We start from the raw sequence: 21,229 nt of genomic DNA, 5'->3' as shown, positions 1-21,229 counted from the left end.
TACTGTGCAGACAAGAGCAGCCCCAGCCTGGGATCTGTGACTCCTCACAGGGGTCCCTGTGCCCAAAGCCCAGCCTGACCACATCCCACCCTCCACCCCAGCATCAGCCCAGCTATTCCTAAGGGAAACAATAACTTCCTACCAGCAAAATAAAATTAAAACTGTGTTTGTGGGTTTGACGGGCTGGAAGAGCAGGTATGGTCTGCCAGTGGGAACTGTGAGGGAGCCCCAGCAAGGACCCTGAGGGAACCCCAGGAAGGACCCCGGGGAGCCCCAGCACGGACCCTGGACCTCCTTGCATCCATGACAATGCCCCGTGCTGGAAAGTGCCCCACTCCTGCCCCACTTTGGGAAACACCCCCGTTTCTGCTCCTTGCTGGAAAGTGCCCCTGCTCCTGCCCCACTTTGGGAAGCACCCCCGCTCCTGCTCCACGCTGGAAAGTGCCCGCTCCTGCCCGCACTCGCACCGCCCGGCTCCCCCCGAGCAGCCGCTCCTGCGGCATTAAACATTGATGCTGCCCGGCTCTCCCGGCAGCTCGTCGCGGGCGGCAGCGGGGCCGGTGTCTCTCTCCGAGCAGCCGGGCCGGGGTCTCCGAGCGGCTCCGCAGCAGCTCCGGGAGCACCGAGGCTGCCATGGGTGACCCGGGGGCCGGGCCCGCTGCACCCACCCCCCTGGAGGAGATCGCCAGCAGGATCTCTGACCTGAGCAAATGGAGAGAAATCTTTAGTTTCCGTGGGTAAGATTTTTGTTCTGCTTCTTTAACGCAGTTTTAATTTCAGGTGGTTATTTAATGTAACTTTTCATGTTTTATTACAAAACTTATGTGACAATGACAAAAGGTCCTCGTGTACTCAGTAATGTAAATGCTACAGGTCTCACTCTTCCTTTGTTCTGGGGCTCTCTTCTGGCTGGGCTCCAGTTTCTCCACACACTAGTAATACCTCTGTTGGGTGTTTTCATTTGTACTTTATTTTATGCTTTCAGCTTGGAGATCAACAGCACGACTCATCAGGTAACTCCTCTTCCAAAGGTAATATTTTTTGTTTGTCTGGTGAGTTTTGGGCTGTCATTAGATGGCAACTGAGGAGGTCACACGTCCATACCTTCAGCACAGGTATCTATGGAGATTCATTTCTCATGCTGCTTCTTTGAGAAACAGACTTCAGATATTTTGAAGTCAAAGAGGCAGACCAGTCCTACACTTGATTAACCTTTCCATCAAAAACTAATGGTTTTCACGATGAGTTTTAGAAAATAAACTAAGATCTCTGAAATGGAAGTATTTGGAAAGCCTGCTGTGCCCTTAGGTTGGGGGGCACTGAAGTGTATTCCTGTAATTCAGACAAATGCAGCACTATTACCTGCTGCAGTCACCAGCTCGGAGGGATGTGCTGGGAATGTCCGGAACCAGCTGGAAGCCAAGGGCAGCCGTTCCAGGGCAGCCCGTGCCCCGGCGCTGCCAGCCCAGGCGCCGTGCCCGCCCTGGCAGCGCCGGGGCACGCGGGGGCTGCAGCAGCAGCCCCGGGTGATGCACCATGCACTGTCTGCTCTCTCCTGCAGCAAGGACGGAGCAGCGCTGGCCAGGCACCGCCCGGAGCTGGGGAGTGCCCCGGGCCACAGCCCCCCTCCACCGTCCCCCAGCCCCTGCTGCTCCCCCAGGGCACGGGCGGCCGCCCCATCTCCCCGGACACGGCAATGGTGAGCTGCCTGCTGAATTAACTATGAGCTGTAACTGAATCTCCTGGAGGGAAAGAGACTGGGGAGCCTTTCCTGGTGCTCTGACTGCAGCCTTCAGCCTGCTGCCAGCTGAACAGGGTGTGGAACGGGGATGGATTATTTAGGAGACTCTTAACAAACACGGCTGGAATGTAAACTTAAAGCTGATACACAATAATTCTCAGGAGAGAACCAGTCAGATGAGAACAGGCAATGTTTCCTTGCTCTTGGGGGCTTCCCTGACAAACAGCCTCAGGACAGGAGGCAGGATCATGGAATCTTGGAGTTGTTTGCCTTGGAAAGGGCCTTTAACACCACCAGTGCGGGATTTCAGCACCTGCTGAGTGCCTGGCCCCAAAAGCACTGCTGCCAGGTGCTGTTGTCCAGCAGCTTGGCAGACCTGCGGGCAACGGCAGGACAGGCCCCGGTGCAATCTTCCCCAAAATGTGCACTGTACCCAAATGTAAGTTATTACACGCTACAACCAAGCCTCACCAGAGTGGCTGAGTGCTGTGTCAAGTCCCTGCACTGGGCTCAAACATCACCTTTGCTCTCAAGCTGAGGCCTGGCTCTAGGCAGATGCTGTGCCGCCGCTCTGGGCACACGTGGCACCTGCACCTCGAGAGCCCTGGTGGGACAGACCCCTGCTCTGACCCTGGCCCCTCTGCCTCCTGTTCCACAGAGGCTGCAGGAGCTGCTCTTCAGGAACACGGCCCCCATTTTCAGCTGTGAGTGGGCAGCAGCACACTTCAGGTTCCACCAGCCACACTCCGATCTGGCCTACGCGCTGCAGGCAGGAAAGGTGAAGTGTCACACAGCCTGGCACCAGCTGCCTGCTGCCACTGACACCCCTGGGAGCTGGCAGCTGGGGCAGGGCCTCAGCAGCACACACACCTGTACCCTGCACACCTGTGCTCTGCTCACCTGTACACTGCACATCTGTACCCCGAATACCTGTACCCTGCACATCTGTACCCTGCTCACCTGTACCCTGCACACCTGTACCCTGCTCACCTGTACCTTGCTTGCCTGTACTCTGCACACCTGCACCCTGCTCACCTGTACCCTGCACATCTGTACCCTGTACAGCTGTACCTTGCTCGCCTGTACTCTGCACACCTGCACCCCACACACGTGCTCAGGAGAGATACAGCAGGTTGCAAAAAGCCTGTATCTTTTCTGAGAATTAGACTTACCTAGTTATTCCTGCTCCACCTAGACGTCCAACAAGTGAAGTCACCTAGACTGTCATTTTCTGAGATGGAGGTTTTCTTTTTCCTTATTTACATCACAACGCTGCACCCAAGAAAGCAGAAGGCCAAGATACACACTCTAGTTGCAAATCCCCCACCTTGTCCGGAGGCTGGAATGCTGGGTACAGCCCCGGGGGCCACTCCCTGCATTCCAGAGCTCGGTGCTCACAGAGGGAGCACAGCCCTGGTGGGTGTCAGCACGGTGGGGAGCGGGCACAGGCACTCCTGTGCGCAGCCTCACATCAGCCCCGGGCTGCCTCAGCACCTCTGTCCCTCTGCTGCGAGGCCACAGGGAGCAAAAAACAAGCCTTGGGTTTTCCCAGCACAGAGGGTCCCTGGGGCTGAGTGTCTCTCCCTGGGACAGAAGGAGGAAGGGCACCCACCCACAGGATCCCTACACGGCCAGGGCTACTCTGCAGCTCCTTGTCCATGAGGGCTTCTTGTTGTCCCCCTGGCCAGGGACTGCTGGGAATGACAAGTGCTCGTTCTGACTCCTCAGATGGCAGGGGCTGTTTTTCTGTCCCTAGGGAGGAACGAGAGCCATTCTGGCTGCTGTACAAGCACACATCATCACATACCTGCTCTTCACAAGAGACACAGAATGTACTCACCTGCAAAGGTAAGTTTCTGGGCCTCATGGGACACATGAAAATTATTTCCATGCATTGCTTGGTCAGTGCCAGCCTCTGGGTACAGGCAAACCAAATCCAGGTCCATGTGTGCAGGTACAGGTGGGATATGCACTGGGAGAGAAGCCTTGGCTGACCCGCTGGCAAGGCGTCTTCCCCCCAGACCCTCTGATTTCAGGACAGTGGCATGTGCCCCCCTCCTCTGTGGTGCCACAGTCACAGCCCCTGGTTTCCCCTGGCACAGGCTGTGCCGGGTCGGGCAGTGGGAGCAGGGGCAGGCACTGGCCACGGCCCTGGCAGAGACCCTGTGGGCAGCAGGAGGAGGTGGCAGAGCTGTCGTGTGCCTCTTCACTGCCCCTATCACCACGATGCCACGTGAAGGCTACAGAGCCAACAGCTTCACAGAGAGAGTGAGTATGGAACCGTCTTCTGCCAACGGGATTTTCCTTAGAGATACTTCTGGCCTGAAACACAGAATCTCCTGCAGCTGCTCCCCCAATTACGTTGCCCTACAAACAGGGATCACCCCAGACCCAGGTCTTGCTGCAGCCCATGATACATCCACCTCCCCTTCACCAAAGCCCATCTTCCTTCTCCTGCAAAAAGGAGAATCCTGTCAACACAAAGCTGCTGCCCTGACTCCCTGCACAGCGCCAGAGCCCACAGCTGGGGAAGGGGCAGAGCAAACCCTTGACTTGTCCTTTCACTTGACTAACGGAAGCACAGGATTCAAAAGCTCAGCTTTTTGGTATAATTCATGTCTCCTTTGCACCACCCTCACGGTGCCATGCCCAACAGATCCGGCTGTTCGAGTTCTCGGAGAAAGCTGCTGCTCAGGGGTTCATCTCTGATCACATAAACTGTGTAAGTGGATAACTGCTTTATCCAAGTTGTTTTCTTGCTAAATTACATCTCATTTCCCATTCACACTGGGCATTTTGGACACAGCAATGTTAACATCATCAGGACGTTCACACAGTTAATGTACAGTTAGTTCATGGATCATTTCCAGCCTTTCCTATGGGAAGGGTTACACGTTTACACGAAACCCCTGTGACTTTACCCTTTATTCCAGCTCTCTCAGCCCACAAACACTGGGTAAATGGGGCAGCATTTTGTACATCATTCAAAGACATGACGGGTAAATGGGGCAGCAAAAATATGGGAAAAATAGTACAAAACCCGTTTAGCCAATAACTGGAAGTTTCTTCTTTCTTTTTTTACCTGATCCTATTCAACAAAATTAGTTACAAAATCTTCCTGGAATAACACCTTACTCATCTGACTCAACACACTCACACCTAGGGCTGTATTGAGGCAGGGAAGTTGTTTGAATTAAATATGATTTACAGGCCATAATTCCTCCCCTGTGATGCCTTATTTCTTTATTCAGTTCAAAGGTGAAGGAAGCCATGGAGTGATCCTATTTTTATACAGTTTGCTTTTCTCTAGGACACTTGAAAGGTATATTTTGCTTTTTAAACATTTTCCTGTAGTTTGGTTACATCTCCTGAAAAGCCTTTTCCTTTCCTCCCATTTCTGTTGGCCAGGCAGGGAGGTGCAGGGCTGCCTCTGGCACAGGTCCAGTGCTGCCCTGATGATCTGTGCTTGGCCACACAGGGTCCAAGAGGATTTGGGTGACACAGCTCCTCTGTTGAACATCAGTTCTGGAAACATCACCTGTACAGAGGTAGGACCAGCCACATGTCTCAAGAGATCTGGTTTTATTATTCCCACATCTGATTTAGGGAAGAAATTATCACTTGTTAATTAATCCAAAGAAAAAAAGAAGCATAAGTTCATAAAACAATATTTTGCAATTTTAATCATGACTGTGCACTTAAAAAACTGATGATGATGATGATGATGATGATGATGATGATGATGATGATAGTAACAATAATTTTTAAAATGCCACTGGCAGCCTGGCATTCCCCTACTTGTGGCAGAGCTGGGAGCAGGCCATCACCTGCAAGGGGCGTTGGCCCGTGTCCCCGGGGTGACCGGGCTGTTTCCCGCAGGCCGTGCTCAGCCTGCTCCTGACGGGCCGGGCGAGCCCGCGGCAGCTCGGCGGCCGCCGGGAGCCGGAGCCCGGCGCTGGGGGCCGGGATGGCGAGGCGCCGAGGCAGCGGGGCCCCGTGGGCTTCCTGCGCTGGGAGCGGGCGCCGCCGGAGCGGCAGGTGAGCGGGGACAGCCCCGGGGCCAGCGGGACCCTCGGCACCGCCCGGGCTCCTGGCAAGCGTCCCCCGGCCAGGTGAGCCCCGCGCTGCGGACGCCCCGGCTGCCCGTGTGGCTGTGCAGCCTCTCGGGCAGGCACGGCGTGCTCTTCGGCACCGACAGACGGCTGCTCTGCGACTGGAAATCCGAGAGAATCTTCCACCTGTACTTCTACAGTGGGCAGCAGGAGCAGACCCAAACTGCCCACCTGACCATAGGTACGGACCCAGACTTACCGGGGACTGAGGTATGGGCACCACAGACAGCTCCTTCCTGCATTAAATACTCAATACAAAGGTTAAACACACCAGGAAGCTGGACTGTTTCATGATTAGGTCAAAATTTATAATAACATTCTCCCCAGCTGCTGGGGTTTTACCCCTCCCAGCCCTTAAGCCCCACGCAGCTGCTCCCTCACTCCCCCACCCGCAGGATCAGGGAGGGAATTGGAAGGGTGGGAGCTAAAGAACTTGTGGGTTGAGATAGGCAGTGTAATAAGAAAAGCAAAAGCCACACACACAAGCCAAGGAAAATAAAGAATGAATTCACTTCCTCCATAGGCAGGCAGGTGTTGCAGGGCCCCATCACACACAACAGTGCCTTGGGAAGACAAACACCATACTCCAAAGTCCTTTCTCTTCCTTGCCCCCACTTCATACACTGAGCATGATGTCACACGCTCTGGAGCACCCCTTTGATCATTTTGGGTCTTGTCCTGGCTGTGTCTTCTCCCAGCCTGCCATGCACTCCCAGCTTCCTCACCAGCATGGCAGCAGGAGGAAGCAAAAGGTCTTGGCTATGCTGGCACTGCCCAGCAATAGCAAAATCACCTCTGTATAATCAACCCTGTCTGTGTTCAGCACAAATCCAAACACAGCTCCATACCAGACGCAGGGAAGGCAATGAATTCTATTCCAGATAAAACCGCCCACCAGCACAGCGAGGCTGGCACAGCGAGGCTGGCGCAGCAGGAGCCCCCTGCCTGGCTGACCAAGGCTGAAGCTTGTCTTCCTGCTCAGCACCAGGTGCCACCACGGCCCTCATGTTCCCCACCAAGTTTCATAGCCCCCTAGGAGGAATAAACTGCTCCTGTAGCAGTGCTTGGGTTGTGAACCAGGTTTTGTGCTTGGGGTGCAAGGTTCTTGTTTCTTTGCTGCTGTGCATCACTTACCTTCCTCACTGGGTGCCTCCTTCCTTGTGCTCTCCTTTCACTGCAGCAAAGCAAAGTCAGAACCTTGAAACTAAAGGGTAAATCTGCAGGGAAGCAGAGTGATTTGAGGTCATGATACCTGGTGCAGCCACAGATACTATCTGAGCATCTGCTCAGAGAAGCAATATGCAAACACACCATGCAAGGAGCCCGGAATTTCCCGGGGGGGCCCACGGTGCAGGGGCAGTCCCCAGCCCGGGAGGCCCTGCTTACCCTGCCCGCTCCCTGGGGCAGGACGGCAGCACATCTACACCAATACAGCTGCAGAAGCTTCTGCTTTTGGCCTTCACTGAAGCGTTTTTGAGCCTTTTGGGGTTGGGTCTTTAAGATTTTTTTTTAGACATTTATTTTTCATTTCCTCTTCAGACACTCATTCACATCACTGGGAAGAGGCTCAAAGAGAAGGCCCCTGCAGCCCAGGGAAGAGGCGCCCAGCCCTGGAGATGGCAATCAGGACCAAGTGGGCAGGTGCGACCGTCAGCTGGAACGGGACCGACCCCTTCTTCTGAGCAGTGAGCAGGAGGGACCTGCTCCTGAAGGGCACTGGCATCTCCCACTCACCACCAGCTGCACTGGTCACTGCAGTCTGGAGGACAAAAAGCTCTCTCCCCAATCAAACAGCCCTTAGTGCATTGAAGGGACACCCTGTCCATAAGGCATCACACCCACTGCAAAAGCATGCACTGCAGGAACAGCGACCTGCAACCCTGTCCCACTGCATGCCTTTTCCAGGTGGTAGGATGCAGGCTCTCCTGCTCCCCACGGCAGCTGGCACGAAAAGGAAAGAGTCAAGCCCTGGCACAGCTGCCATGGCAGTGGTGGAGTCTGCATCCCTGGAGGGATTCAAAAGCCGTGCAGATATGGGATTTGGGAACATCTGGGTTTAGTGGTGGCCTTGGCAGTGCTGGGGTAATGGTTGGACTCATTGGGTCTTAGAGGGCTTTTCCAACCCAAATTGCTCTGGGGTCCTGTGATTGTACTGCCTTTGCCAAATCCTGGCACCCTTCATTCATCTGACAAGCATGGGCAGGGCACATTGCTTCTAACTCACAGAAACCACTGTCCACTTCCTTTTTCATTGTCATTACTCCAAAACGCCCTCTAAATCACACCCTTACTGTGTTGCTAACAACAACTGAGAACAATAAACTTTCTGCAAGTGATCCAAAAACTTGGTTGAGATTTACTGAATTTCACAAAAAATAAAAAGAAGCCGTGACAGCCAGCCATTGTGCCTGGCCGGGATGAGGAGATGCTGGTTGCAGCTGACGTGGGTCTGGGACCCCGCTGCGGGCCGCGGCTCAGCCCCAGCTGCAGTCCCGGGCACGCACAGCTCCCGCCGACCGGGACGGGGGCCCGGGCTGCGGGGGAGCGCGGGCCCGGGAGGGCGGGCGGTGCCGCTGAGGGCACACGGTCCCGCGGAGGGGCTGGCAGGGCACGGGCACGGTGAGGGGACATGGTACCGGTGAGGGGACACGCTCCCGGTGAGGGGACACGCTCCCGGTGAGGGAGGGGACACGCTCCCGCTGAAGGGCTGACAGGACACGGTGCCGGTGAGGGGACATGGTACCGGTGAGGGGACACGGTCCGGGTGACGGGCTGGCAGGGCACGGTCCCGGTGAGGGTACACGGTGCCGCTGACAGGACATGGTCCCGGTGAGCGGCTGACAGGGCACACGGTGCCGCTGAGGGCACACGGTCCCGGTGCAGGCACACGGTCCCGGTGAAGGCACACGGTCCCGCTGAGGGGACCCGGTCCCGGTGAAAGCACACGGTCCCGGTGAAAGTACACGGTCCCGGTGAGGGCACACACTCCCACTGAGGGCGCACGGTCCCGGTGACGGCGCACGGTCTCGGTGAGGGCACACGGTGCCGCTGAGGGGCTGACAGGGCACACGGTCCCGGTGAGGGCACACGGTCCCGCTGAGGGCACACACGGTCCCGCTGAGGGTCCTCCTCCTCCTCCTCCTCCTCCTCCGCCGCCGCCTCCGCCCTCTCCCAGCGCGGCCCGATGGTGGCGGCGGTGGCGAGGCGCGATGAGCCGCCCGTCCTCCGCCGGCCCCGGCCCTAGCAAGCCTTGCGGAAAGCAGCAGCAGCACGCCCCGTCCCCCGCCGCCGTCCTGCCGGGGACCGGCGGGGCTTCTCCGCCGCCTCCCCCTCCTCCTCCTCTTCCTCCCCCCCAGCAGCAGCAACAGCAGCACACGGTCCCGGTGAAAGCACACGGTCTCGCTGAGGGCACACGGTGCCGCTGAGGGGACACACGGTCCCGCTGAGGGCACACGCTCCCGCTGAGGGGACGCTCCCGCGCAGCGCCCTGACCTCGCTCTTCGAGTGCCCCATCTGCTTCGACTATGTCCTGCCGCCCATCCTGCAGTGCCAGGCCGGGCACCTGGTGTGCAAGCAATGCCGGCAGCAGCTGAGCCTGTGTCCCACCTGCCGGGGCTCCCTCACCCCCAACATCAGGAACCTGGCCATGGAGAAGGTGGCCTCGGCTGTCCTCTTCCCGTGCAAGGTAAGGATGAGGGGCTGGGCAGGGGGACGGGCGGACCACCCCCCATCCCTGCACCCCTGCGGAAAGCCTCCAGCCATCACCCCCGATCCCTGTACCCCTGCGGAAAGCCTCCAGCCATCACCCCTGATCCCTGTCCCCCTGTGGAAAGCCTCCAGCTATCACCCCCGATCCCTGTACCCCTGTGGAAAGCCTCCAGCTATCACCCCCGATCCCTGTACCCCTGTGGAAAGCCTCCAGCCATCACCCCTGGTCCCTGTACCCCCGTGGAAAACCCCAGCCATCACCCCCATATCCATATCCCCAGACCACCCCCCCACATCCCCCTGCAGAGGACACCCAATCACCACCCCAGTTGTTGAAACTAGAATCCTCTGTTCTTTTTAAAGAAAAGGAATATCCAAGCCTGGACCTCTCCACCTGATCTGGATGGATCAGATCTAACTGCAGCAGCAGATCTAACAACAACTCAGCCATACAGCCCATTTTATCTAAGTGCTTGCGTTAGGAAAAAACAACCACAAAAGACAAGAAGAATCCATTTTAAGTGGAAACAAAAACTAAGTAAAGCTCAGCTTGAATCCAGGGCTCCATACAAGTAATGTAAAATGTGCAGTGAGCACGAGAGCTCTGGTGGATCACCTGTGTTTCCAGCTGACGGGTGGGAGCAGCGCACACTAGTGCTGGTGCCTTTGCTGACGGCTTGTGTTTGGTCTCTTTCCAGTATGCCACAACAGGCTGCTCCCTGACACTCCACCACACAGAAAAGCCAAAACATGAAGCCATCTGTGAGTACCGTCCCTACTCCTGCCCGTGCCCTGGGACCTCTTGTGACTGGGAGGGATCCTTGGAAGCCGTGATGTCCCACCTCATGCATGCCCACAAAAGCATTACCACCCTTCAGGGAGAAGACATCATTTTCCTTGCCACGGACATTAACCTGCCAGGGGCAGTGGACTGGGTGATGATGCAGTCGTGCTTTGGTCACCACTTCATGCTGGTGCTGAAGAAGCAGGAGAAGTGCGAAGGTCACCAGCAGTTTTTTGCCACCGTGCTGCTCATTGGCACCCGTAAGCAGGCAGAGAACTTTCAGTACAGACTGGAGCTGCACAGCAGCTGCCACCGGCTGACCTGGGAGGCGTCTCCCTGCTCCATCCACGACGGCGTGCACGTGGCCATCCGCAACAGCAACTGCCTCGTTTTTGATACAGCCACCGCGCACCTTTTTGCTGACAACGGAAACCTCGGCATCAACGTCACCATTTCCATGTGCTGCCCCTGATGCTGCTAGCGGGACTCGAGCTGTCTGGGTGTAGTGCTTCACTGGGGTTTGGTTTCGGTTCCCGTTTTTTACGCTGTTCAGCTGTGTCATCTTGTATGCTAAGGTTTCTGACTAGCCAACGGCTGTAACTTTGGGCAGAAGAGGAACAAGAGTGTGCTGTAAGTAATGTGAGCAGGACAAGGTCTTTTAAAATTCTTGGGTGCCTTAGGAAGATTACACACACACAATTACCTTTTATAATTTAATTATATTTTATGTAAAGAGTGCTTCCATTGGATATATGGCTTAAGAGGCTCCTGTTTGGAGCACACCTAAAAGCCCTTTCATCAGCAGTACAGACTCCCTCTGATGCTGGTGAGCTTTAATAAAAGGCTTTAGTATCACAAGAGGGTTTGGTTTGGAAGAGACTATCATCTGTTCCAATCCTCCTGCCATGGGCAGGGACACCTTCCACTGTCCCAGGTGCTCCAAGCCCTGTCCAGCCTGGCCTTGGGCACTGCCAGGGATCCAGGGGCAGCCCCAGCTGCTCTGGGCACCTGTGCCAGCGCCTGCCCACCCTCCCAGGGAACAATTCCTTCCCAACATCCCATCTCACCCTCTCCACTGGCAGTGGGAAGCCAGTCTCCCTTGTCCTGTCACTCCAGGCCCTTGTCCAAAGTCCCTCTCCAGCTCTCTTGTAGTACCTTTAGGAAGTGGAAGGGGCTCGAAGTTCTCATGATTTGCCCTTAGTGAAGCCATGCTGGCTACCACCAATCACCTCCTTATTTTCCATGTGCCTTAGCATAGCTTCCAGGAGGATCTGCTCCAAGCTCTTTCCAGGCACTGAGGTGAGACCTCACCACCTGTAGTTCTCTGGATCTTCCTTATTCCTCTTTCTAAAAAAAGAGGGTTATGTTTCCCCTTTCAGAGTCAGTGGGAACTCCTCTGGACTGCCTCAGCTTCTCAAACACGATGGATGATAGTGGCCAAGCCACTTCCTCCACCAGTCCCTCTGAACCTGCAGGTGCATCTTGTCGGGTCCCATGGACTTGCACACCTTCAGGTCCCTTGGACCTCCTCGACCCCAGTCCTCTCCTGCTGCGGGCAGTTCTTTGTTCTCCCACTCTCTGCAACTTGGGCAGCGTGGCTGGCGCAGCTTGCCACGAAGGCTGAGTCAGAAACATGGCTCAGTACCTCAGCTCTGTCCATGTCCCAGGGAACTGGGGTTCCCATTTCCTTCCTCAGAGGGTCCACATTCTCCCAAGTCTTCCTTTTATCACCGGTGTACCTATAGAGGTTGCTTTGCTTGTTGCCCTTGGTGCCCCTGGCCAGATTTAATTATTGCAGGCTTTAGTATTCCTAACCTGATTCCTGGCTGCTCACAATCCTCCCTGGCTGCCTGTCTTTTCCTAGTAGGTGACAAAGGAAGGAAATCCAAGCAACCTCTCACAGGAGAAGCTGTGAGGGGAACAGTAGGTACTTCGGCAATGTTTTTCCATTCCCTGCTATATTGTGGAAGGGAAGGGCACTGGGTCAGCTGTGGTGGCTTCAACAGGAAAAAGGAGAGAAGGGGCTGGGGTATGGCATGGTACCTTTGACATGGAGTTGCTGGCTCCTGTCTGCTTTAGGGGATCAGGCCAGGTACAGGTGCAAGCAGGAGGCACAAGTCTCACAGGCTGCAGATGGCTGGAGCCAGAGACACGGGGTTGTCCACGTGCAGCTGCCCTGGGACACACTCTGCTATTGATTATTGTAAAAGATTCATAATATAGCAAGAGCTTTATGGCCAGTGTCTTGTCATTTGGTATTTAAGTTTTGTTGCCATATTTCTTTTATTTTGCAATAAATATTTTGCAAAACCTACACTGAGGAGCTGTGCTAACACACGAGTGCACGGCACGTGTGCTCAGCCGTGCTGGATCAGCTGGGATCCCCTGGCATGGGCTGGCTCTCCCTGGAGGGTCCTTGCCCCTGCCACCATGCTGTCACCGTGCTGTCACCACAGCTGGCTGTGCCTGCAGCCCGTGCCGTGCCATGGGAGCGTTGTGCTGGAATCACTGGCAGCAAACACCAGCTCCCCGCAGGGCTGTGCCAAACCTCGCCGTGCGCGCCGTCTGCAGCAGGCAGTGAGCCACGAGGTGACACTGCTGGGGGAGCCTCGCAGTGCTGGAAAATGGCAGGTGAGGAGACAGCTGGGACTCGTGTGAATAAATACAGTACAAAAGGAGGAAAACCAGTCCTGACTTCCTCCTGGGACAGCTCTGGAGTTATGTCCAAGCCCTAAGCAGCCCTCAGAAAAGTGCACAAGAACAAGTTTGGCCTCAGTGAAGGGAAGCTCTGTCTGGCTGCAGGAACTTGGAAGTAACCATGGAAAAAACCTCCCAAGGAGTTACTCTCTAGGCACTGAATACCAACAATTCTACATCTGGTCTCACACTGTGCTCTGGCAGAACTCTGGCAGCATCAGCCTGGTGAACTAATTGCCTCCTGCATAAGCAGGATCAAAGTCAAGCCATGGTCCCAACACCTGTTACTACCTGTGCTTTCATCAAGCAAGAATTCCTAAGGATTTGATTATTTTCTGTAATTCAGCAAAACTTGTAGTTTTCTTACTGACAGTTGGGACATAAGAGGATTTTTGCATAAAGCAAAACTCCGAAGTGTGTCTTTGAATATAGCAGGATTAATTAATTACTCCATTGTTACCCATAATCCACATTAGATAAGTTAACACACGTTATCATTAGGTCTGTCCAGACCACTTAGTTCTGAAGAAGTGGCAAATTCATGTTAGATTTCACTCAAAAAAAAACCCAACAAAATTAACCCATCACCTTGTGTCTTTTCTGACTGAAACTGAGTTTAGGATAAGGAATACCTGAGCTGGCACTGCCAAGAAGGGAGGTGTTTCCAATTCAGGTCATTGAGTAGACAGGTGACATTAATTTCACTGAGGATTCCCTCAGGTTTCAGATTTTCTTCCCAAGGCAGTTGATACAACTAGCCAAGTAAAAGTGTGACAGTTCCTCAAGACATTCAGGAGAGGTTATTGAGGCCTGCCTGGTTCTCCGAACAGAACTGACCCCTCTCAAGCCCCAGCCTTGAAGGGGAGGGTGAAGCACATCAGACAGAGCTCGCAGCAGACAGAGCTGCACGCCAGGCAGAGCCCCAGCCAGGCACTGCCCCGCAGCCCCTTGGCTGCTCTTCAGCACACCAGGAGCATCTGCTGCGGTGCTAGAGTTCTCCCTAAAAACTATTTCCACTTCAGACACAAATTAAAGTGCAGCTGTCCAGGGAGTGGTGAGTCTAGCGCGAGCACAGCTCACCTCGAGCCGGCCCTATGCTGTCGGGACCGCAGCCAGGGCCCAGGGAAGCCCTGGCCATCCCGGGAAGGCACGGAAGGGATCTCGCACAGCCACGGGGAGTTGGCGGCACCGACACCGGCTGAGCCGCCGATACACTGCCTGCACCTCAACGTGCTCTCTCCGTCTGAAAAATACGTGAAACTGCCTTCTCTGTTGTGGAACTCACGCGCTAGTGAGACACTGCGAATTCTGGCCGACAGCACAGGTAAAGCAGCACACACCTGCTCTCCCGAGGGGAATCCAAACCTGGCTGGGTTTGTGCAAGACGGTTTTCTCTCTTTTATTCTCCGAGCTGCATGTGCAGATTCCTTGGAGAGGTTCGGCAGCGCCAAGTCCTACGGGAGAGATCAGGAAGACGTGTGACAAGCGTGTGACACAGGTGTAAGGAATGCACTGGGGCAGGTGTTCGGGTGCAGACAGGTCGTGTCCGAACAGGCAGTCACGTCGGGTTTGGGACGCGTGTCACCCCGCTCCAGCTGCCAGCGCTCCGGGGCTCGGCAGGCGCGGAGCGCCGGGACGGCGGGACAGGACCGAGCGCGGCGGCTCGGGACCCCCGGCACCGCGGGCCCCCGGCCCCGTGAGAGCCGCCCTGGCTCCGCTCCCGGCCGCGGGTCCCGGGCGGAGGGGTCGGCTACCGGGCGGAGCGGCCGGGCCGGGTACGGGGCGGAGGGACCCGGTCCCGGGCGGAGGGGCCGGGGCGGGTACCGAGTACCGGGCGGAGCCGCCGCCGCGCGGTCCCGGCGTGCCCCGCGGCCTCAGCGTCGCCCTGGAGACGGCGGCGGAGCGGGCCGGGCACGGACGGGCCGGGCATGGACGGGCCGGTTCTCGCCGCCGCGCCCGGCGGAGGGGCGGACGATGGGGCGCACCGTGAGGCGGGCGGGCCCCGCTGGCTCCCGCCCCCCGAGCAGGGCACGGGCCGCCCGGCAGAGCCGCGGTACGGGACCCCCCCGGCCAGCCCGCAGCCCACCCCCACGGGCCTGCCCACCCTCCTGGCCTACAGACCCGAGTCCTCGCAAGAAAACGTACACCACGAGGTCAGTTGGGGTGGGCGCTCCCCTGTGCTTCATTCCCACGGTTGCATGTGGAAATCGTGGAACCAACGCCCTCTGCTGAGCCCGCAAAGGAGCCCCTTCGTGACAGGAGTTTTTGCTGCGAGGCTGTTGAAACAGCCTGGACAGCAAGAGGCTGTGCAGCCTCTCCCTACTGCTGCATCCTCTGTTGAGAATTTCCCAGCAGAATATTTTGTCTAAATCAGATACAAAATGTATGTAAATAGGTACAGACACCGAATACAAGCAGGGCACAGAGTTCCCGGTAACCCTTAGCAAAGTCACCAAAAAGTTAATTCGAGGCACGAGGTGGGGAGCAAGGGAATTTTGTTTCAGGATATCCAGTACCCATCCTCAAAACACACCATGCTGTCAACCTGGTTTACATCTGGTCAGATGTGACCAGCTCTGTATCACCAAGCCTGCTGGTGCTTCCTCAGAAACTCCCACAAATGGAGTTTTTCTCTCTGTAATGCATTCAAATCCTCAGCTACAGTGTTCTGTGCTCTCAGCTTCCCTGGGAGGGAGCAGAACTCACAAATACCAGTCATTCCCTTTGTTTGGGGGCATTTATAGATTTATTTACAACACAACTGCTATTCTTTTTGGTGGTTTCCTGAACCTAATATTTTGAGTTAAATCGTTCCAAGGTATCCCAGACGTGGATCTGTGGTGAGTGCCCTTAGTGCTTTGTCACATCTGTTGCATTTTCACCGTGCTAACCGGGATCTGGGGGCTGGTACCCCATGTCCCTCCTCGCTGCTCTCCCCGCCATCGCTGCAGGCAGAGGAGGATGCTGAGCCCACGTGCGAGTACTGTGGCAACCTGCTGAGGCCGTTCCCCTTCTGCGAGGACGGGGCTCCCGCCGAGGACCAGGAAGGCGTAAGCTGGCGGGAGGGACGGGCAGGGCTTTGCTGCGGAACGGGCACGCTCACGGCTCCGCTCTCTCGCCTTGCAGAGATTCTGCTGCGAGCGCAGCCGAGAGCTCTATGAGTTCATCAGGAAGGAGAAGAAGAGGCTCGAGGATGCCAGCAGCCTTCCCAGAGCTGTCAGCACCCAGGAATCCCTCAGCTCTGAAGCCAACCTGCCGCTGTCAAAGGAGCAAACTGGGAGGTACTGGGAGAACTGGGGATCAGGTCTGTGTAATGAACAGGGAGCTTTGAGGGGAAAAGGAGCGTTAAGAAACCACAGGGAGAGGGATGAAAGAAGAAAAACCTTTGCTTTAGACACCAGAAGTTCTGATTCTGTCTGGTCCTTCCTGGCTCCTCTATTGCCAGGCTGCACAAGGAGGTGGCGAGGCATGTGCTGAGTGAAATGTTAATTCCAGTGCTGACAGATTAACTATCTAGAGACAGGTAGAGCCAAAAAACCCCACAGCTGTGGGAAGGGACAGTATTTGGGTGTAGCTTCTACCTCTGGCACTGAAACAAAGCTGGTGTTTGTATTTCTGTTTTGATCCATAAACTGTTTGGATTACAGTTTCCAGAGTCACACACATGAACTCTGCAAGCTTTTAGGCTGTAGCAGGAGACCCAAAGCTTGTGCAAGAGTTTAAGCCTCCAGGGAAAGTCTAAGCCACAGGGAAAAGGAAAACTAAACCAGTACACCTGGAAGTAAACTGTTGGTGTCCTCAAAAATCCTTCACAATCTGAGGGTGCAAGTGCCTCCTACTATGTACAGAGCACACACCAAACCACTGTCAGATTCATAGGAAGCTACACAAGAATAGTGAAAATATTCTTGAAGATGAGCTGTTTTCTTGATCTTGTGGGCATCTGTCCTTCTCTTTCACATAAAATCCTGATCCAAGCCACATTGCAATATTCAGCTCTCCTGCCAGCAGAGCTGATGCCACTGCAGTGGCAGTCTGTTCGCTGGAATCTGTGTGGGTGCAATTCCTTTCTGCTGAGGTGTGAGTATTTGGTGACACTCTGCTGCCTGTTACTTGGAATTGGGAGCAGAGAGAAAAACAGATTCAGAAATTGTGCTCATAAAGGAGGGGTATCCACTACTTGCAGCTTTCTAAACATGGTACATGAGTGTCAACAACACTTCTATTTTCCAGGCAGCAGAAGAGACACCTGGCTAGAGAGTTGGCTGACCAGTCTTTAAGGCCAAGTGCCACTAAAGGTAAGTTGGTATTTCCTTAGGGATTTGTCCATTTATCTCAGTAGTGCATTCAGTGGAATTGCTGGTTTCTGTCTGGAGGATTTTATACAGCAACACGTTTGTTCATTGACAGATATGCAATCTCATTAAATTAGATACAGATACAGCCATATTAAATCATCCCTCACACATGAGCACAAGAGCAGGCACATCCCTTTGCCCAGTTTGTCATGATTTTCAGTATGTATCTGTGATGTTCCCAGCTGAGATACACAGAACCTGACCTGTGAGGATAAGTTGGCAAAGCCAAGCCCTTAGGAAGTAGGAACTGCCAAAATGAGGCTTGTCCATATTTTGCCTGATCAGGTGGATATTCGATCAATACCTAGCTCAGGCTGTGGATGACTAAGTAGCCTTTGGATAGAGGAAGTTTTGACAGGTGAACCAGATTTACAATATGGGCATGTTTTCACAGAGAATGGCAGGGCAGTGAGGCTTCTGCAGCACTGGGATTTCAAATGGTCAGTTCCAATGCATGGAGCCAAATGTTATCCTAAAAAGTTGCTCTTTACACAGATGTGTGTATATATGTAATTGAAAAAAAATGCTTTTATCATAATCCTGTGCTCTGAAATAGCTGAGCACTTTGGACTGCCCTTGTTAGAAAATACCCTGAGACAGACTGTCAGGATGGAGTGTTTCAGCCAGGAACTCCCACTCCCCCACTTACAGCAGAGGTATCGGGCAGCCCCACGGTGGGCACTGCCAACCCCCACTGCTGCACAGAAGCCCTCCCTGTGCTCTGCAGGGTCACAGCAAGCTGGATCCATTTCCTACGAGCCTTCCCAGGAACTCCCATCTCCCAAAGCCGGGTCACCAGTGCCTGTTGCAAGTGCAGACGAGCCCCAGCCCCATTCTGAGCCCGAGCTCCATTCTGAGCCCGAGCTCCAGCCCAAGGAGAAGCCCGAGCCCGAGTCCTGGCCTGAGGAGAAGCCCAAGCCCGAGTCCTGGCCCGAGGAGAAGCCTGAACTGGAACCCCAGCCCAAGGAGGAGCCCGAGCCGGAGCCCTGGCCTGAGGAACCCGAGCCGGAGCTTCGGCCCGAGGAAGAGCCCGAGCTGGAGAAGGAGCCTGGGCCTGAGCCCGAGTCCCAGCCTGAAGAGGAGCCCGAGCCTGAGAAAAAGCCCAGCTGGGACAAGAAACCCATGTCCCGCAGCGTCCTCGGCTACGAGTTCAGTCTGCTGGGGAAAAAGGCAGGTACCTGCCGACAGTGACGGGAGCACCTTGGATGTGCCAGCGCTCCGAGCTGTCGGACCCTGGCAGTGCCCATTTTCAGAGGGCACCTGTGCCAGACTGCTCTCATCCATTTTATCCTTCCAATCTTAGGTGGGGAAGGGTAAATTGGTGCAGAAGTACTACAAAAATGGAAAGAAATTCCTTACCATGCTCCCAGACGGAACCTCGCAGTTATTGTATCCTTTACAGGGTTCACTTGCCTGCCTTAGTCCAGGGCTGTTACTGATTTTAAGTGTGTCGGGGTCCCCTTTATCACAACCCAGCTCATCGCTCCCACTCGCTCTGAGGAGCAGCGGCAGTGAATCTTGACACAGCTCCTGGGCTGAGGTTTCCAAGAACAGCCAGCAGCTCCAATGAGCGCTAGCTTCCAAGACCCAGCCCAAGGAAGCAGCACACCTTTAACACAGTGCTCTGGGTAATATATCAGTTTTTACACCCCAAAGTAGTACCCAGAAGTATTTAGTGGTAATAACAGATCAAACAAGCAAAGCAGGGGGTTACAAACACCTTACCTAGCAGCAGCTATCCATCTGGAAACCTGGCCATCATCATTACACAAGCCAGAGACGAGCTGATGTGCATAGTACAGGAGGACGAGCCGAGGACAGTCAAAATCCGAGCACTGTTTCAGTCTGATGGCAGGAGCACATGCTATTACCCGAGCGGAGATGAGTGGTGCGTTCAGCAGCTTTGCTGTCTCCTCTGTGCGCTGACATTTCAAAGGCCATAAAGGCTATTATTAATAGTATCCAAAAATAGACAAATTCAGCAGCTCATAGTCCCTGCTTTGGGTGCCCCCAGAGCAGCAAGGCAACCCAGCTGTGCCTTGAGAGGTGGGGGACAGACCCTGTCCCTGCTGTGCCTCTGTCCCATCCCTCAGGGGAATAAGAGACCTTCTGCCACAGGAGCTTACAGGCTTCAGAGCTTCCATTTCCCCTTCTCTAGGATAAATATGAGTATCCAGGGTGGGCAGTATTTGGACCAAGCAGGAAACAGGGTGAGAAGGTGGATGTGGCCGAACTTGTCACCAGGACCCCAGGTGCCACTGAGCCCCATTTTCATCTCCCTGAACCGCCACGTGGGGGTCAGGATCCTGGCCCAGGACAAGATCTTCGTCTCCTTCCTCGCCATGGGGCGACAAGCAAAACTCAACATGGGAACCAAAGTGCAGGTAATTGTTCCTGTGCTGAGCCACTCCCCACAGCGGGAGTGGGGCAGCCAGGGGAGCTCCCCTCTGTGCTTATCCTGTGGTGGATGGCCCCTATGTTGTCCATGCTCTGTCCCCAAAAAGAAAGCTGTGGAGATGCATGTATTCCTGCCACTCCTATGGAGATGGGGCACTTGCCAGCCCCAGCTCTCTGCAAGGGGCCACAGTGTGGGACTCCACTCCCAGGCAGGACCCTGGTGACATCCCCAAGGTCACCCTGGCTCTGCCACAGGGAGAAGAGCTGTGATCCATGTGGGCAGGGTGCATGGCAGCTCCTTTCCTCTGCAGGCTCCTGTCACAGGGGCAGGTTTGTGTGCTGGAGAGAGAAGCCCTGTCCCCAGCTCGGGTGGCTCTGCTGATGTGTCCTCTGTTGTGCAGGTCAGCACCAGCAGCCAGCTGCCTCCTCCAGCCCGGCTGGGTGAGGATGAGCTCCTGCTGCTTGCCTTCCGCGTGAGGATCCTGCAGCTCTTTGACAGGATGCGGGGATGCCTCAACTTCCCTTCCAGTGAGCAGTGGAACAAAATGCAGCCTCCCATGTACCTCATCACCCAGGCTGTGAAGATCCTGGAGCTCTGCATGGCTGCTGACATAAGTGATGAGCTGCGCAGCTCCATCAAGGCGATAGTAAACACCCAGGAACTCTGACCAGTGCGTGTGTGGTGTAAGGCAAAATGAGCCAGACAGTCCCTGATGCTGTGGCACCTGCACGTGCTCAGCAAGGTTTCTCCTCGGGCCCTGCCTGCCCTGGTGCAGAGCAAAGGGCAGCCCAGGGCTGATCCACACAGCCCCACATGGGAGCAGGGCAGGCGGTACCAGCCCGCAGTGACAACGCCTTGGTCACAGAGGCACGAGAGGGCTTTGCTCGGGCAGAGCAGGCCCGTGCTCCACAGCAGCGCACTGCTCCTGAGCAGGCTCCCTCCTGCCTACAGCCCCAGCTGAGTCCGCCTTCAGCCCTCGGGCAAAGCACAAGGTTCAAAGGGCACAGCCCAGCCAGGGCTTGGGACAGCTGCACAGGCACCCACACAGGTACTGCTCTGCCACTCCTGACAAGAAGGTGGCAGCAGCAGGGAGCCCCCAGTGTTCCTGGTGCCCATGGCAGCTCAGCCAGCTGCAGGTACAAGACAAGGTGGTTCCCTGCACAGAGAACAAATGCCTTCAGAGTGCCCAAGTAATCACCTATGCTTGGCTCCAGGGAGCACCAGCTGCAGCCTGCGCTGGGCTCGGGTTCAAGCACTGCAAACAGAGCTGTCAGGGGGTGTTCAGAGGCCCGTGGTGCTGCAGTCAGCAGTGAGGAACGTGCCAGGCTCTCAGAGCTGCCTTTGAAACTAGGGGTGCACTGGCCAGCTTCCCCTAGGGAGGCCACTCCTCAACTGGCAGGTGCCTGAAGGATATGACCAAGGCCCGTGTGC

The 21,229-nt window shown here is 55.4% G+C and overlaps 3 protein-coding genes across 3 annotated transcripts; all 3 read left to right on the top strand.

The window, feature by feature from the left end:
* Nucleotides 1-429: 429 nt before the first annotated feature.
* Nucleotides 430-7,793, top strand: MINDY4B (MINDY family member 4B). Its single transcript, XM_039713754.1, has 11 exons — nucleotides 430-737; nucleotides 986-1,031; nucleotides 1,562-1,699; nucleotides 2,400-2,519; nucleotides 3,498-3,589; nucleotides 3,844-4,009; nucleotides 4,398-4,463; nucleotides 4,993-5,063; nucleotides 5,220-5,289; nucleotides 5,524-6,034; nucleotides 7,393-7,793. The coding sequence occupies exons 1-11, from the start codon at nucleotides 634-636 to the stop codon at nucleotides 7,533-7,535; spliced, it is 1,527 nt and encodes a 508-aa protein (XP_039569688.1). The 5' UTR covers nucleotides 430-633; the 3' UTR covers nucleotides 7,536-7,793.
* Nucleotides 7,794-8,983: 1,190 nt separating this feature from the next.
* Nucleotides 8,984-11,321, top strand: SIAH2 (siah E3 ubiquitin protein ligase 2). The gene is made up of 3 exons (XM_039713526.1): nucleotides 8,984-9,230; nucleotides 9,320-9,538; nucleotides 10,260-11,321. Exons 1-3 carry the CDS (start codon nucleotides 9,063-9,065, stop codon nucleotides 10,815-10,817), a joined length of 945 nt encoding a protein of 314 aa, XP_039569460.1. The 5' UTR covers nucleotides 8,984-9,062; the 3' UTR covers nucleotides 10,818-11,321.
* Nucleotides 11,322-14,951: 3,630 nt separating this feature from the next.
* On the top strand, nucleotides 14,952-21,190 carry ERICH6 (glutamate rich 6). The gene is made up of 9 exons (XM_039713753.1): nucleotides 14,952-15,195; nucleotides 15,994-16,092; nucleotides 16,169-16,323; nucleotides 17,276-17,340; nucleotides 18,128-18,570; nucleotides 18,704-18,789; nucleotides 19,136-19,288; nucleotides 19,559-19,784; nucleotides 20,199-21,190. Exons 1-9 carry the CDS (start codon nucleotides 14,971-14,973, stop codon nucleotides 20,463-20,465), a joined length of 1,719 nt encoding a protein of 572 aa, XP_039569687.1. The 5' UTR covers nucleotides 14,952-14,970; the 3' UTR covers nucleotides 20,466-21,190.
* The last annotated feature ends 39 nt before the right edge of the window (nucleotides 21,191-21,229 follow it).

The sequence above is a fragment of the Passer montanus genome, unplaced genomic scaffold (genome assembly GCF_014805655.1).
Source record: "Passer montanus isolate IOZ18808 unplaced genomic scaffold, ASM1480565v1 scaffold29, whole genome shotgun sequence".
NCBI lineage: Eukaryota > Metazoa > Chordata > Aves > Passeriformes > Passeridae > Passer > Passer montanus.
This window is presented reverse-complemented; position numbering and strand designations above follow the sequence as displayed.